The sequence below is a fragment of the Artemia sp. Qi Xiang Cuo genome, chromosome 17, assembly GCF_049724085.1.
Source record: "Artemia sp. Qi Xiang Cuo chromosome 17, ASM4972408v1, whole genome shotgun sequence".
NCBI classification, from domain to species: Eukaryota; Metazoa; Arthropoda; class Branchiopoda; order Anostraca; family Artemiidae; genus Artemia; species Artemia sp. Qi Xiang Cuo.
The window spans coordinates 25,705,350-25,722,412 of NC_142810.1; the positions used below are offsets into that span (position 1 = coordinate 25,705,350).

The following is a 17,063-nucleotide window of genomic DNA, read 5'->3' on the forward strand; positions in this document are numbered from 1 at the left end:
GTTTTCATTTACTGGCCATAGACCCGGTTGTCGTCTTAATATTTATTTCTTTGTGTTTTCTGCCAGGGCTGGCCAGTCAAGCTTTAGATCTTTTATTTATAATGAATAACCGAGTCAAACTTAAAACGAGCAGAAATTAACATGAGATTAATAGAAATTAAACTGACCTTGGGAAGGCATAGGGGTTTTGAGCCCTAATCATATTAATTTCTGCTCGTTTTGAGTTTGACTCGGTTATTTATTGTAATTTCTGTTCGTTTTGGGTTTCATTTATTTATCGATGCTGATTTGTGGTATTTTCGCGCTTGGTAGATTATTTGATTTGATTCTTACTTATTTTTGGTTTAATGGAGTTCTTTACTTTTCTTTGAAAAACGTATTTTGTGGAAAATTTTTTCTTAATTAATTCTAATTAAGAGGTCCTGGTGTTTCAAGAGTTGTTCTTAAAGATTTGGGACAAAAAATCAAACTTTAGCGTAAAGAGTGAGGTGTTAAGGAAGGGAGCTCCCGCCCCCCCGCCAACACAGAATAATTTTTTTTCATTTTAAGATAAATATTGCTCCTTACTTTCAGCTGAAAAAAGCTTGTTATTCACGATCGTTTCATAGGCAGCGCAATAGCGCTGCCTAAGTAAAGAACGATGTTGGCACAATGCATTATTATTATTTTTTTTTTTTTTTGTTTCCATACCCGGGCATTTCGTATCGAAGGAGTTGTCGTAGAAACTTGGAAAAGGGCTCATTCGATTGGATATTGGAGTGGCTAGGGCCCTTTTTAATAGTCGAAAGTGGTTTGTGGGCAACTAGACCCCCCCCCCACGCCCATCATTCCTCCAAACACCTCCAATCAAAATTTTGAGATAGCCATTTTGTTCAGCGTAGTTGATTTCCTTATGGAAAATATGTTTTTGAGGAGGACACTCCCCACAACCCTCGGGGCGAGGGTTTTAAGTTATGCCCTGAGGGCATATAAGAACGATGTTGGCACAATGTATTATTGATTATTTTTTTCCTTTAGAGCAGGGCACTTCGTATCGAAGAAGTTGTCGTAGAAACTTCGAAAAGGGCTCATTCAATTGGAAATTGGAGTGGCTTGTGCTCTTTTTAATAGTCGAAAGTGATTGGAAGGCAACTAACACCCCTTCCACGCCCACCATTTCCCAAGCAAATCCAATCAAAATTTTGAGATAGCCATTTTGTTCAGTGTAGTTGATTTCCAGATAGAAAGTATGTTTTTGAGGAGGACACTCCCCCAAAGCCTTCAGGGTAAGGGTTGTAAATTATGCCCTGGGCTACTGCCCTACTGCCCTTTTTAATAGTCGAAAGTGATTGGAGGGCAACTAACCCCTCTCTCACGCCCACCTTTTCCCCAAACACATACAATCAAAATTTTGAGATAGCCATTTTATTCAACGTAGTTTTAAGTTCTGTAAATTAGGTCTTTGAGGATGACAGCCCCCTCGCAGCCCTCAGGGCAAGGGTTGTAAGTTATGCCCTGGGGGAATATAAGGTTTTTATTGAAATCTTTGTCATAGAAACTTGAAAAAGGGCTCATTCGATTTGAAATTCAAAGGCATTTTTAATAGTCGAAAGTGATTTGAGGGCAACTAACCCCCCTCTCACGCCCACCATTTCCACGTAGTTGAAAATTTTGGAAATTAGATCCTTAAGGAAGACAACCCCCCCCCCCCACAGCCCTCAGGGCAAGGGTTGTAAGTTATGCCCTGGGAGTATATAAGGTTTTTATAGAAAACGATGTTGTACAAACATCAAAAAGGACTCATTTTAATAATTGTGTGATTGGAGAGTGACTAACACCCCTCTCACGCCCACTTTTTTCCAGACCACACCCAATCCAAAATTTTATATATCTAATTTTTTCAACGTATTTCTAAGTTCTGTAAATTAGGTGTCTCAGGGTGATAACCCCCTCAAGGCTGTCTTAGTCAGGATTGCATGTCTTTGCACGGATGTACTTGAAGTTCTTATATAATGTTGTTGTGAAAATTTCAAAAAGAGCTCAATTGATGGGAAATTGAAATTGCCCTTTTTAATAGTCGAAAGTGAGTGGAGAGTAATTTACCCCCCTCTCACGCCCACCATTTCCCCAAACACATTCAATCAAAGTTTAGAGATCGCCATTTTGTTCAACGTAGTTGAAAGTTCTTGAAATTATGAATTTAAGGATGACAAACCCCCCAGAGCCCCAAGGCCAAAGGGTGAAAGTTATGTCCTGGGGGCATATAAAGTTCTTATAGATAGCGTTGTCGTAAAACTTCAAAAGGGGGAATTCCATTGGAAATTGAGAGTGCAAGTACCCTTTTTAATATTCAAAAGTGATTGGAGAGTAACTAACCCCCCTCTCACGTCCACCATTCTTCCAAACACATACAATCAAAATTTTCATATAGCCATTTTGTTTAACAACAAAAAGTTCTGGAAATTAGGTCTTTGAGAATGACACCCCCCGCAGCCCTCAGGACAAGGGAGTAAGTTATGCCCGAGGGGCATATGATTTTTATCGAAAGTTTTATCGTAGAAACTTCAAAAGGGCTCATTTGATTGGAAATTGAAAGGGTTAGTGCCAGTTTTAATAGATGAAAGTGATTGGAGAGCGACTACCCTTCCTCTCACGCCCACCATTTCCCAAACACATCCAATGAAAATTTTGAGACAGACATTTTGTTCCACGTAGTTGAGATTCTGGAAATTAGGTCTTAGAGGATGACAACCACCCTAACAGCCCTTAGGGTAAGAGTTGTAATTTATGCCCTGGGGGCATACAAGGTGTTTATAGAAAGCGTTGTCGTTTCAAAAAGGGCTCATTCGATTGGAAATCGAAAGGCCTAGTGCCCTTTTTAACAGTCGAAAATGATTGGAAGGCTTGACATTTTTATAGTAACAATCGATGTGGGTATATTGTTTAGATCAGGGCACTTTGTATCGAAGGAGTTGTCCTGGGAACTTCGAAAAGGGCTTATTCGATTGAAAATAGAAATGGCTGAAAAAAATACAAATGAATATGTATTGTCAGTTTAATATACATATACTGATATTTAGTAATCAAAATGATAATATTATTTTATTTATTAAAGTTATAAAAGTTAAAACATTTATATTTTTTTCAGTAAAGTGCAAATTTTGTTCTGGCCTTAGGAAGGCATAGGGGTTTTGAGCCCAACTTATGTTAATTTCTGCTGGTTTTGAGTTGGACTCGGTTATTTATTGTAATTGTGTTCGTTTTGTGTTTCATTTATTTATTGATGCTGATTTGTGGTAGTTTCACGCTTGGTAGATTATTTCATTTAATTTTTACTCATTTTTTGTTTAATGGAGTTCTTTACTTTTCTTTGAAAAACTTATTTTGTGAAAAAAGTTTTTTTAATTAATCTCAGACAATACCGAGAAATCCGGCTCTTTCTCTATGTAAAATTCCCTCCCAAGCAAAAAATTCTCCCATGGAAGGCTACTCCCACGCATCCACCCAGAAAATTCCTCTAGAAAATTCCATCCTTGCAGGAAAGTCCCCCTGGAAAATTTCTTGCGGAAAATTCTCCTTAGCATACTTTCATTCGAAAAAGACTTTAATTTCTGATCAATTTTCAACTCATACAGGAAATCCTCCCCTCCGTAAAAGTTTCCAGAAAACCCCTCCCCTCTGAGAAGTAGCTCGCGAGGAAAATTCTCTCATGGAGAATCTTTCGTGCGGAAATTCCTCCATGAAAAATTTGTCGTGTGGAAAATCTCTTCTCACGAAAAAAATCCCCCAGACAATTTCCTCACTGCCGAAAATTTCCCCAGACAATTCCACGGAGCATCTCCACATGCAAAGTTGAGTCGGCAAAGAGAAATTAAGACAAATAAAAAGAACTTCGTATCGGATTCTGTTCAATTCCCCCAGTTTAAAATTTCCCCTAGAAATTTTACAACGAACTGTTTGATCTTTTGATATCAACATTAATTTTTTAGAGTTTCGAGTACTATTGAGCCAAGTCAGTTCTCACTTACGATTAAATAAAAAAAAATCAACTGAAAGTAAAGAAAGCAACAAGATCAAAAATTATTCCGTATATACCTGGCTTTTCACCCTAAAGTTTTTTAGTACTTTAAAAAGTGTCTTATTCCAATTAAACAGCCTTTGTGTTTCGTGATTCGTTCTTAAAGAATTACGTCAAAAAGTCAAATTTGCTAATTGTTTCCGTTTTTGAAGTTTATCTTGTTTAGACGCTAAGTCTAAAAGTATTAATTGGGTCTGGATAAAATATCAAAATGTTTTTTTTTCAACCGTAATTTATCCTTAATTACTAGAAAAGAATTTTTAGATGATAAAAAATGGGCTAAAAAAAAGAAGGAAATTTTCCCAGGGTATGCTCATTGTCTTAGGTAAATTGAATACCTATGCTTCAAAATGCTGATATGGAATGGTCTTCTTCCTGATTAAATAAAAAAAAACAAGTTTTTTCAACTGAAAGTATGAAGCAACATTAAAAATTAAAACGAACAAAAATTATTATGTATATGAGGGTGTTTACCCCCTAGTCAATACCTCGCTCTTTACGCTAAAGTTCGAATTTTGTTCGATTCACGAATCCCTGAATCACAAAGGCCGTTTTGAAAGTACTAAAAAAAAACTTTAGCGTAAAGAGTGAGGTACTGACTAGGAGGTAAACCTCCTCATATACGTAATAATTTCTGTTCGTTTTAAGTTTGAATGTTGCTCCTTGCTTTCAGTTGAAAAAACTTCTTTTTTTTATTTAATTTCTGATCGTCTTTAAATAATGCTGGGAAATCCGGCGCCCCTTTCATAGAAATGTCCCTTACCCCAAGAAAACATCATGGAAAGATCCCCCCACGTAATACCCTCCTCTGACCTCCCCCACATCCAAAATTTACCTCCCGAAAACGTCTGTATACTTCCCAATAACCAATACTATATGTAAACAAAGGGCAAAGTTCATAACTTGCAGCCCTTCCCCCGGGAACTGTGGGGGACTAAGTCATCCTCAAAGACATATTTATTAGATTTTCTACTATGCTAAACAAAATGGCTATCTCAAAATTCTGATTGGGTGACTTTGGGAAAAGAATGAGCGTGGTAGGGGGCCCAGTTGCCAGTTGCCATATTTTTTGTCACTTAAAAAGGGCACTAGAGCTTTTAATAGCCGTTCAAATGAGCCCGCTCACGATATTCTAGGACTACTGGATCGATACAATGCCCCCTGGTAAAAAACAAAAAAGAAGAAAAAAATAATAAACACGCATCCGTGATATTTCTTCTGGCAAAAATACAAAATTCCACATTTTGCAGATAGAAGCTTGAAACGTTTACAGTAGGGTTTTCTGTTACGCTGAATCTGATGGTTTGATTTTCATTAAGATTATATCACTATTAGGGGGTGTTTCCCCCTTTTTTTGAAAATAAGGCAAAAACTTTCAGGATAGTCACTTTTGATGGGTTAGACTAAATTTGATGAGACTTATATATTTGAAATCAGAATAAAAATTCAATTCTTTTGATGTATCTACTGGTATAAAAATGCTGTTTTTTAGAGTTTCGGCTACTATTGAGCCGGGTCGCTCCTTACTTACAGTTCATTACCACGAACTGTTTGATACAGCTAAGGAAATCACTGTCTTTCATAATTCGTAGTATTGGCAGAAATAAAAAAGTAACAAATAGGACAGCCAAGAGCTGGAGAAGAAATCTCCTGACCATTTAAGATGATTATTGCTTGGTAATTGGTAGAGGTAGAGTTAAATTAATCAAACCCAACTTTGAACCGTCCATGCACCATATTATAGGTATTCTTACCTGGTAAACCCCCGCCATTACTGCTGCTAAAGTTATAACGTAGAGGGTTAATTCTGCCACGTAAATGCTGTCTATAGCTACTTCTTTATATTCCTTTCTGTCTACCAAGACGAAGAATATTATTAGGATGATTATTGATAAAACTAAAACTAAGATTCCCAAGAAGAGTCCTCTATGTGATTTCGCACAGTCAACCGAATATTGGTGAGATGCTCGATTTGTTCGACTACTTTCGTCCTCAGAGTAGTTTCTGCTTCGTTGAATATTCATGTGTCTTTCATTCACAGTCCTCCACATTTCATACCTAAATAAATATTCAAGTTCCATTAATATTTTTAAATTAAGAATATAATCAATCAAAAAGTTCGTGGTAACGAACTGTAAGTAAGGAGCAATGCGGCTCAGTAGTAACCAAAACTCAAAGAGGTAGAGTTTTGATAACAATAGATACATAAAAAAAAATCAAATTTCGATGCTTATTCAAAACATGTAAAATTCGCCAAATTTAATGTTACCCATCAAAAGTTCCGAGCCTGGGAAAATTTACTCAATTTTTGAAAAAGGGGGGAAACACGCCCAACACATCAATTGATCTTAATGAAAATGACACCATCAGGTTCAGCGTACCAGAGAACCCTGCTGTAGAGGTTTCAAGCTTCCAAGTACAAAAACGTGGAATTTTGCATTTTTTAAACAGTTCGTGGCGACGAATTGTAACTAAGGAGCGATGCGGCTCAATAGTAACCAAAACTCTAAGAAACAGAGTCTTAATAACAATAAATACATCAAAAGAATTGAATGACGAACTCAATCAGAATTCCAAATAGGGATAAGTCCTTTTATTAGACAGTGAAACGAAAATATAAAAGAAATACTCTAAATATTTCGATGACACAGTCGGTCATCATCATCAGTAGAGTTACTAACTTATCAAAATTAAAACAAACTTCTTTTATAATAAACAAAATAATCACTTCCGGGTCAAAGCAAGTTACCGGTCCATTGACTTAAAAAGTTCACTAACTGTTCTTGAATTTTTTATACTGCGTTGAGTAAAGGTGGTACAAGTTTCTTCGAAATTGCAAATCAAAGCAGGTTACCGGTCCATTGACTTAGAAAGTTCACTAACTGTTCTTAAATTTTGTAATACTGCGTTGGATATTCTTCTAATTAAAAATGAAATAATGCTGAATTTATAGGTGCTAAATTTATCTTTTTATTCTTCTAATAGCAAATGAAATGTTGCTGATTCTGAAGTTGGTCTATCATCCCCATATATACGACGTTGCTATTATTCTCCATGACCACACTGCCTATTCTATGACGAACTCAATCAGAATTCCAAATAGGGAAAAGTCCTTTTATTAGACAGTGAAACTAAAATATAAAATAAATACTCTAAATATTTCGATGACACAGTCGGTCATCATCATCAGTAGAGTCACTAACTTATCAAAATTAAAACAAACTGCTTTTATACTAAACAAAATAATCACTTCCGGGTCAAAGCAAGTTACCGGTCCATTGACTTAAAAAGTTCACTAACTTTTCTTGAATATTTTATACTGCGTTAAGTAAAGGTGGTACAAGTTTCTTCGAAATTGCAGGTCAAAGCAGGTTACAGGTCCATTGACTTGGAAAGTTCACTAACTGTTCTTGAATCTTGTAATACTGCGTTGAATATTCTTCTAATTAAAAATGAAATAATGCTGAATTTATAGGTGCTAAATTTATCTTTTTATTCTTCTAATAGCAAATGAAATGTTGCTGATTCTGAAGTTGGTCTATCATCCCCATATATACGACGTTGCTATTATTCTCCATGACCACACTGCCTATTCTATGACGAACTCAATCAGAATTCCAAATAGGGATAAGTCCTTTTATTAGACAGTGAAACGAAAATATAAAAGAAATACTCTAAATATTTCGATGACACAGTCGGTCATCATCATCAGTAGAGTTACTAACTTATCAAAATTAAAACAAACTGCTTTTATACTAAACAAAATAATCACTTCCGGTTCAAAGCAAGTTACCGGTCCATTGACTTAAAAAATTCACTAACTGTTCTTGAATTTTTTATACAGCGTTGAGTAAAGGTGGTACAAGATACTTCGAAACTGTAGGTCAAAGCAGTTTACCGGTCCATTGACTTAGAAAGTTCACTAACTGTTCTTGGATCTTGTAATACTGCGTTGGATATTCTTCTAATTAAAAATGAAATAATGCTGAATTTATAGGTGCTAAATTTATCTTTTTATTCTTCTAATAGCAAATGAAATGTTGCTGATTCTGAAGTTGGTCTATCATCCCCATACATACGAGGTAACCTGCTTTGACCTGCAATTTTGAAGAAACTTGTACCACCTTTACTCAACGCAGTATAAAATATTCAAGAACAGTTAGTGAATTTTTTAAGTCAATGGACCGGGAATTTGCTTTGAATCAGAAGTGATTATTTTGTTTAGTATAAAAGCAGTTTGTTTTAGTTTTGATAAGTTAGTAACTCTACTGATGATGATGACCGACTGTGTCATCGAAATATTTAGAGTATTTCTTTTATATTTTCGTTTCACTGTCTAATAAAAGGACTTATCCCTATTTGGAATTCTGATTGAGTTCGTCATAGAATAGGCAGTGTGGTCATGGAGAGTAATAGCAAAGAATTGAATTTCAAAGCTTATTCAAAATATGTAAAATTCATCAAATTTAATGGAAACCATCAAAAGCTACGAGCCTGAAAATATTTGCCAATTTTTTGAAAAAGGGGGGAAACACCACCATAACATCAAATGCTCTTAACGAAAATTACACCATTAGATTCAGCATACCAGAGAAACCTTTTATAGAGGTTTCAATTTCTAATGTACAAAAATGTGGAAATTTACATTTTTTGCCAGAAGAAAGATCAAGGATGCGTGTATGTTTGTTTATTTTATTTATTGATTTTTTATTTTCCCAGGGGTGACCATATCGAACTAGTGACCGTAGAAGATTGAGAGAGGGATCATTTGATTGGAATTCAAAGGTTTTAGTACCCTTTTAAGTGACCAAAAATATTGGAGGGCAGCTAGCCCCCTCCCACGCTCATTTCTTCCCAAAAGACACCTGATCAAGATTTTGAGATGACTATTTTTTCAGCATTGTCGAAAAATCTAATAACTATGTCTTTGAGGATGACTTAACCCGTCGCAGGCCCCGGGGAAGGGCTGCAAGTTTGAACTTTGTCCATTGTTTACATATAGTATTGGTTATTCAATTCAATTTATTTATAACCTGTCAAAACAAAAAAGGGCACAAGTCCCCTAAATAACAGAGTTCATAAGAGAAACAAAAGAAAAAGATAAGAAAACTTATACACTGAACAAAAATAAGTAGTTTTTACAATTAAAATAATCATAGACATGATCACAAATCATATATCATAATCACAAGATAAGACATAAATAGAACAGAACAGAAATGATTGCATATATGAGGGGGTCGCCCCTCTTCAATACCTCACTCTTTACGCTAAATTTTTTTCAGTACTTTTAAAAAAGCTTCTTATTCTAGTTAAACGGTCTTTGTGATTCAGGAGTCATTCTTAAAGAATTGGGACAAAATTCAAATTTAAGTATTAAGAACGAGGTATTGACGAGGGGGCACCCCGCTCATATACGTAATAATTTCTGTTCGTTTTATGTTTTAATGTTGCTCTTACTTTCAGTTGAAAACCTTTTTTTATTTTGCCGGAAGAAAGATCACGGATGTGTGTTTATTTGTTTTTTTTTCCCAGGGATGACCGTATAAGACCAGTGATCGCAGGAGATCTGGAGAGGGCTCATTTGATCAGAAATCAAAAGTTTTAGTGCCTTTTTTAAGTGGCTAAAATATTGGAGGACAGCTAGCCCCCCTCCCACGCTCATTTTTATCCAAAGTCAACAGATCAAAATTTTGATATAGCCTTCTTTCAGCATAGTAAAAAGATCTAATAACTATGTCTTTGAGTATACTTGGCCCCCCACAGTGCCCAAGGGAAGGGCTTCAAGCTTTGAACTTCAGCCATTGTTTTCGTATAGTAGTGGTTATTGGGGATTATACAGAAGTTTTTTAGGGGGGATTATTCTGGTTAGGGGGGGGGGAGGGTTACGTGGGAGGATCTTTACATGGAGGAATTTTTCTTTGGGGAAAGGAATTTTGCGTGGAGGGGGAGCCGGATTTCCCAGCATTTTTAAAAAACAGTCAGAAATTAAATAAAACATAACGAGTTTTTCAACTGAAAGTAAGGAGCAACATTAAAACTTAAAGCGAACAGAAATGATTATGTATATTAGGGGGGTGCCCCTATTCAATACCTCGCTCTTTACGCTAAAGTTTTTTTTTAGTATTTTAAAAGAGTTTTTTATTCTAATTAAACGGCCTTTGTGATTCAGTAGCCATTCTTAAATAGCTGGAACAAAAAATCAAACTTTAGCGTAAAGAGCGTGGTATTGAAGAAAGCACGACCCCCCTCGTGTACGTAATAATTTCTGTTCGTTTTAAGTTTTAACGTTGCTCCTTATTTACAGTTGTGAATACTTTTTTTTTTATTTAATTCTTTTGAAGAAGGCATTCTAAGGAAACTTTTTTCAATCCTGACCGCGGACATTGCGAAATTTTCTTTTGAGCTGATGGTACATTTAATGGAAAATCAAGGATACAAACCTTCGATAAGAATGTATTACCGCATGGTACTGTATCTTTTCAAAATCTTAACTTATTCTTTAAATTTTTCATCAAAGGTACAAGCAAAGTTTTTCGAAGCCCTAGCCACACAAAACCAAAATGTAACCCAAGTTGTACTGGTAAGGTTCAATATCGCAACAAAATTTTATTTGTGAATATCTAAAATTAACGCTCAATTCTCAGTTATCTGTTCGCAGCCACATGGAACCTTTTGTAAAAGTAGGCCGAGATCCTACTTAAATGGTAAGTCCACCATAAGGTGGAACTACCACAACAGTTTCCGAAACTTCCATTCTACTTTTCAGCCTCAATGGGAAGAAATTGTAATTTCAGAAAACAGGAGAAGTGATTTATGGCTTTCAAACAGTTCGTGGAAACGAACTGTAAGTAAGGAGAGACCCGGCTCAATAATAACCAAAACTCTAAAATCCGTAACTTTGATACCAAAATATACATCAATAGAATTGGATCTTTATGCTGATTTCAAATATATAAGTTTCATTAAATTTAGTCTAACCCATCAAAAGTTACGTGCCTGAGAAAATTTACCTTATTTTCGAAAAAAGGGAGAAACAGCCCCTAAGAGTCATAGAACTTTAATGAAAATTACACCATCAGATTCAGCGTATTAGAAAACCCTACTATAGAAGTTTAAGCTCCTATTTGCAAAAATGTGGAATTTTGTATTTTTTGCCAGAAGAAAGATCACGGATGCGTGTTTCTTTTATTTTTATTATTTTTTTTTAGTTTCCAAGGGGTGATCGTATCGATCCAGTAGTCCTAGAATATCGTGAAAGGGCTCATCAGTAGAGTGCTAACTTATACTTCTATGGAAGCTATAGGAATTACCATGCTATTCTATGGAAGGTATAGGAAAACATTTCTATGGAAGCTCTACACCTTTTCAAAGAGAGTGAGTATCCTCTCACATGGCCTTACATTTCTATGGAAGCTATAGGAAAACATTTCTATGGAAGCTCTACACCTTTTTAAAGAGAGTGAGTATCTTCTCACATGGCCTTACAATGTTATTCTATGGGACCTCTACACGTGGTTAATTGCCTTAACTCAAGAGTAGTTTGTTATTAAAAAGATTTGGATGTTACAATCAGAAGTGTTTGATTGACATTTGCAAAAAAGGGGTAAGGGATTCGCGAAATGGACTATACGAACGATCTTATTTGAATAATAGGGAAAAAGAGCTAGATAACATTTGTGAATTGAAGATGGAGAAAAAAAGGGTTAAAGTGATTAGCAGTTGAGGTAACCCTGAAGAGCATGTTAATTCATACCTTATTTATTATAAATTTGGAACAATATCAATCTTTGGAATCGGTTAACGATGATAAAATCGTCTTATGAGTTGACCTAGCTTCAGCAGGAGCTTAGGATAGGAGTGGTGACAATTGAAATATAAGGAGCCACTGCCCCCTATTTTTGAACAATACCTTCTTTTTGCCTTTATACTTTTAAAAAATACAAAGTTCAATATTCGAAGCTAGCTTTAGCAGGAGCTTAGGATAAAAGTGGTGACAATTGAGAGATAAATATTATTTGCACCCTAGTTTTGGAAAAACACCTTTTTGTGGTATTTTACTTTTAAAATGTTCAATATTCGAAGCTAGCTTCAGCAGGAGCTTAGGATAGTAGCGATGACAATTGAGATAGGGTGTCTTAGACTAGTTATAGTTCAGTACTGTGGCACGAATTGCTTGTGAAAAACCCAAAACAATGACTTGAAAATAAATTTTTCGCGAGAAAGGCATGAAGTGTTTTTGGGGGTATGACGTAAGGAAAGCAGCGTGCCATAGAGTACTTTTAATTCTGTAATGCTACACGAATTCCCTTTGGAAAACCCAAATGAATGACTTGAAATAAAATTTTTAACGATAAATGTCTGAAAATTGTATCTGGGGGGATGGGGCGATGACAGATTGGATGTCTCAGACTAGTGATAGTGCTGTACTGTGGCACAAATTGCTTGCGAAAGACCCAAATGAATGACTTGAAATACAATTTTTAACAAGAAATGTCTGAAAAGTATTTTTGAGGGATGGGGCGATGATAGAGGGGGTGTCTTAGACTAGTTATAGTGCTGTACTCTGGCATGAATTGCTTTTCGAAAACCCGAGTGAATTATTAAGAAATAAAGTTTTAACAAGAAATGTCTGAAAAGTGTTTTTGCTGAGATGGGGTGATGACAGGACCATGTCTTAGACTAGTGATAGTGCTGTACTGTGGCACGAATTGCTTGCAAAAAACCCAAATGAATGACTTGAAAATAAAGTTTTAACAAGAAATGTCTGAAAAGTGTTTTTGGGGAGATGGGGCGAGGACAGCAGCGTGTTTGAGAGTAGTTATAGTTCTGTACTGTGGCACGAATTCCTTTTGAAAAATCCAAATGAATGACTTGAAATAAAAATTTTAACGAAAAATATCTGAAAATTGTTTTTGGGGGGATGGGGCGATGACAGATTGGATGTCTCAGACTAGTGATAGTACTGTACTGTGGCACGAATTGCTTGCGAAAAACCTAAATGAATGACTTGAAATAAAATTTTTAACAAGAGATGTCTGAAAAATATTTTTTGGGAGATGGGGCGATGACAGAGTGGATGTCTTAGACTAGTTATAGTGCTGTACTCTGGCATGAATTGCTTTTCGAAAACCCGGGTGAATTAGTTGAAAATAAATTTTTAACAAGAAATGTCTGAAAAGTGTTTTTGGGGAGATGGGGCAATGACAGAAGCGTGTCTTAGACTAGTTATAGTTCAGTACTGTGGCACGAATTGCTTGTAAAAAACCCAAATGAATGACTTGCAAATAAAGTTTTAACAAGATATGTCTGAAAAGAGTTTTTGGGGAGATGGGGCGAGGACAGCAGCGTGTCTTAGAGTAGTTATAGTTCTGTACTGTGGCAAGAATTCTTTCTGAAAAACCCAAATGAATGACTTGAAATAAAATTTTTAACGAGAAATGTCTGAAAATTGTTTTTGTGGGGATGGGGCAATGACAGATTGGATGTCTCAGACTAGTCGTAGTGCTGTACTGTGGCACGAATTGCTTGCAAAAAACCCAAATGAATGACTTGAAATAAGATTTTTAACAAGAAATGTCTGAAAAGTATTTTTTGGGAGATGGGGCGATGACAGAGTGGATGTCTTAGACTAGTTATAGTGCTGTACTCTGGCATGAATTGCTTTTCGAAAACCCGGGTGAATTAGTTGAAAATAAATTTTTAACAAGAAATGTCTGAAAAGTGTTTTCGGGGAGATAGGGCGATGACAGAAGCGTGTCTTAGAGAAGTTATAGTTCAGTACTGTGGCACGAATTCCTTTTGAAAAACCCAAATGAATGACTTGAAAATAAATTTTTAACAAGAAATGTCTGAAAAGTGTTTTTGGGGAGATGGGGCGAGGACAGCAGCATGTCTTAGAGTAGTTATAGTTCTGTACTGTGGTACGAATTCCTTTTGAAAAACCCAAAAGAATGACTTGAAATAAAAATTTTTAACGAGAAATGTCTGAAAATTGTTTTTGGGGGGTTGGGGCGATGACAGAGTGGATGTCTCAGACTAGTGATAGTGCTGTACTGTGGCACAAATTGCTTGCAAAAAACCCAAATGAATGACTTGAAATAAAATTTTTAACAAGAAATGTCTTAAAAGTATTTTTTGGGAGATGGGGCGATGACAGAGTGGATGTCTTAGACTAGTTATAGTGCTATACTCTGGCATGAATTGCTTTTCGAAAACCCAGGTGAAATAGTTGAAAATAAATTTTTAACAAGAAATGTCTGAAAAGTGTTTTTGGGGAGATGGGGCGACGTGTCTCAGACTAGTGATAGTTCAGTACTGTGGCACGAATTGCTTGTGAAAAACCCAAATAAATGACTTAAAAATAAAGTTTTAACAAGAAATGTCTGAAGAGTGTTTTTGGGGGGATGGGGTGATGACAGAAGCATGTCTTAGATTAGTTATAGTTCAGTACTGTGGCACGAATTCATTTTGAAAAATCCAAATGAATGACTTGAAATAAAATTTTTAATGAAAAATGTCTGAAAATTGTTTTTGGGGGGATGGGGCGATGACAGATTGGATACCTCAGACTAATGATATTGCTGTATTGTGGCACAAATTGCTTGCGAAAACCCCAAATGAATGACTTGAAATAAAATTTTTACAAGAAATGTCTGAAAAGTGTTTTTGGGGGGATGGGTTAAGGTCTGCCGCGTGTCTTAGAGTAGTTATAGTTCTGTACTGTGGTACGAATTCCTTTTGAAAAACCCAAATGAATGACTTGAAATAAAAAATTTTAACGAGAAATGTCTGAAAATTGTTTTTGGGGTGATGGGGCGATGACAGATTGGATGTCTCAGACTAGTGGTAGTGCTGTACTGTGGTACTAATTGCTTGCGAAAAACCCAAATGAATGATTTGAAATAAATTTTTAACAAGAAATGTCTGAAAAGTATTTTTTGGGGGATGGGGCGAAGACAGAGTGGATGTCTTAGACTAGTTCTAGGGCTGTACTCTGGAAAAAATCGCTTTTTGAAAACACGGGTGAATGAGTTGGAATTAAATTTTTAACAAGAAATGTCTGAAAAGTTTGTTTGGTGAGATGGGGCGGGGACGGCAGCATGTCGGTGAGTAGTTATAGTTCTGTACTGTGGCACGAATTCCTTTTGAAAAACCCAAATGAATGACTTGAAATAAATTTTTTTAACGAAAAATGTCTGAAAATTGTTTTTGGGGGGATGGGGCGATGACAGATTGGATGTCTCAGAATAGTGAAAGTACTGTACTGTGGCAGGAATTGCTTGCGAAAAACCCAAATGAATGACTTAAAATAAATTTTTTAACAAGAAATGTCTGAAAAGTGTTTTTCGGGAGATGAGGCGAAGACAGAGTGGATGTCTTAGACTAGTTATAGTGCTGTACTCTGGCATGAATTGCTGTTCGAAAACCCGAGTGAATTAGTTGAAAATAAATTTTTAACAAGAAATGTCTGAAAAGTGTTTTTGGGGAGATGGGGTGAGGACAGCAGCATGTCTTAGAGTAGTTATAGTTCAGTACTGTGGCACGAATTCCTTTTGAATAATCCACATGAATGACTTGAAATAAAATTTTTAACGAAAAATGTCTGAAAATTGTTTTTGGGGGGATGTGGCGATGATAGAGTGGATGTTTCAGACTAATGATAGTGCTGTATTGTGGCACAAATTGCTTGTGAAAACCCCAAATGAATGACTTGAAATAACATTTTTACAATAAATGTCTGAAAATTGTTTTTGGGGGGATGGGTTAAGGTCTGCCGCGTGTCTTAGAGTAGTTATAGTTCATTACTATTGCACGAATTGCTTTTAAAAAAACCAAATGAATGACTTGAAATAAAAATTTTTAACGAGAAATGTCTGAAAATTGTTTTTGGGGTGATGGGGCGATGACAGATTGGATGTCTCAGACTAGTGGTAGTGCTGTACTGTGGTACTAATTGCTTGCGAAAAACCCAAATGAATGATTTGAAATAAATTTTTAACAAGAAATGTCTGAAAATTATTTTTTGGGAGATGGGGCGATGACAGATTGGATGTCTCAGACTAGTGATAGTACTGTACTCTGGCATAAATTGCTTTTCCAAAACCCGGGTGAATTAGTTAGAAGTAAATTTTTAAAAAGAAATGTCTCAAAAGTGTGTTTGCTTAGATGGGGCGATGACGGAAGCGTGTCTTTGAGAAGTTATAGTTCACTACTGTGGTAAGAATTGCTTGCGAAAAACCCAAATACAAGACTTAAAAATAAATTTTTAACAAGAAATGTCTGAAAAGTGTTTTTGGGGAGATGGGGCGAGGACAGCAGCATGTCTTAGAGTAGTTATAGTTCTGTACTGTGGTACGAATTCCTTTTGAAAAACCCAAATGAATGACTTGAAATAAAATTTTTAACGAGAAATATCTGAAAATTGTTTTTGGGGGGATGGGGCGATGACAGATTGGATGTCTCAGACAAGTGATAGTGCTGTACTGTGGCATGAATTGCTTGCGAAAAACCCAAATGAATGACTTGAAATAAAATTTTTAACAAGAAATGTCTGAAAATTATTTTTTGGGAGATAAGGCGATGACAGAGTGGATGTCTTAGACTAGTTATAGTGCTGTACTCTGGCATGAATTGCTTTTCGAAAACCCGGGTGAATTAATTGAAAATAAATTTTTAACAAGAAATGTCTGAAAAGTGTTTTTGGGGAGATGGGGCGATGACAGAAGTGTGTCCACAAACAGATACGAAACGCACATAGAGACGACACACGCATAGAGACAACACGCACACAGAGATGACACCCACACAGAGAAGACACACAAACACAGACGATACACACACAGAGACGACACACACACAAAGACGACACACTCAAAGTGACGACTTACACATAGAGACGACAAACACACAGAGACGACAAACTCAAAGAGACGACACACATATAGAGACGACCCACACACACAGAGACGACAAACACACAAGAGACAACACACAAAAAGAGACG

The 17,063-nt window shown here is 36.1% G+C and overlaps 1 protein-coding gene across 2 annotated transcripts in view; it reads right to left on the reverse strand.

Annotated features, from left to right (window-relative positions):
* LOC148942048 (proton channel OtopLc-like) overlaps positions 1-17,063 on the reverse strand; it is a 111,486-nt gene that overhangs the window by 22,835 nt on the left and 71,588 nt on the right. For both annotated transcript variants that reach the window (XM_089103511.1, XM_089103510.1), the window contains exon 9: positions 5,812-6,115. In XM_089103511.1, the coding sequence (XP_088959637.1) occupies positions 5,812-6,115 (304 nt within the window). The remainder of the gene's footprint in view (positions 1-5,811; positions 6,116-17,063) is intronic.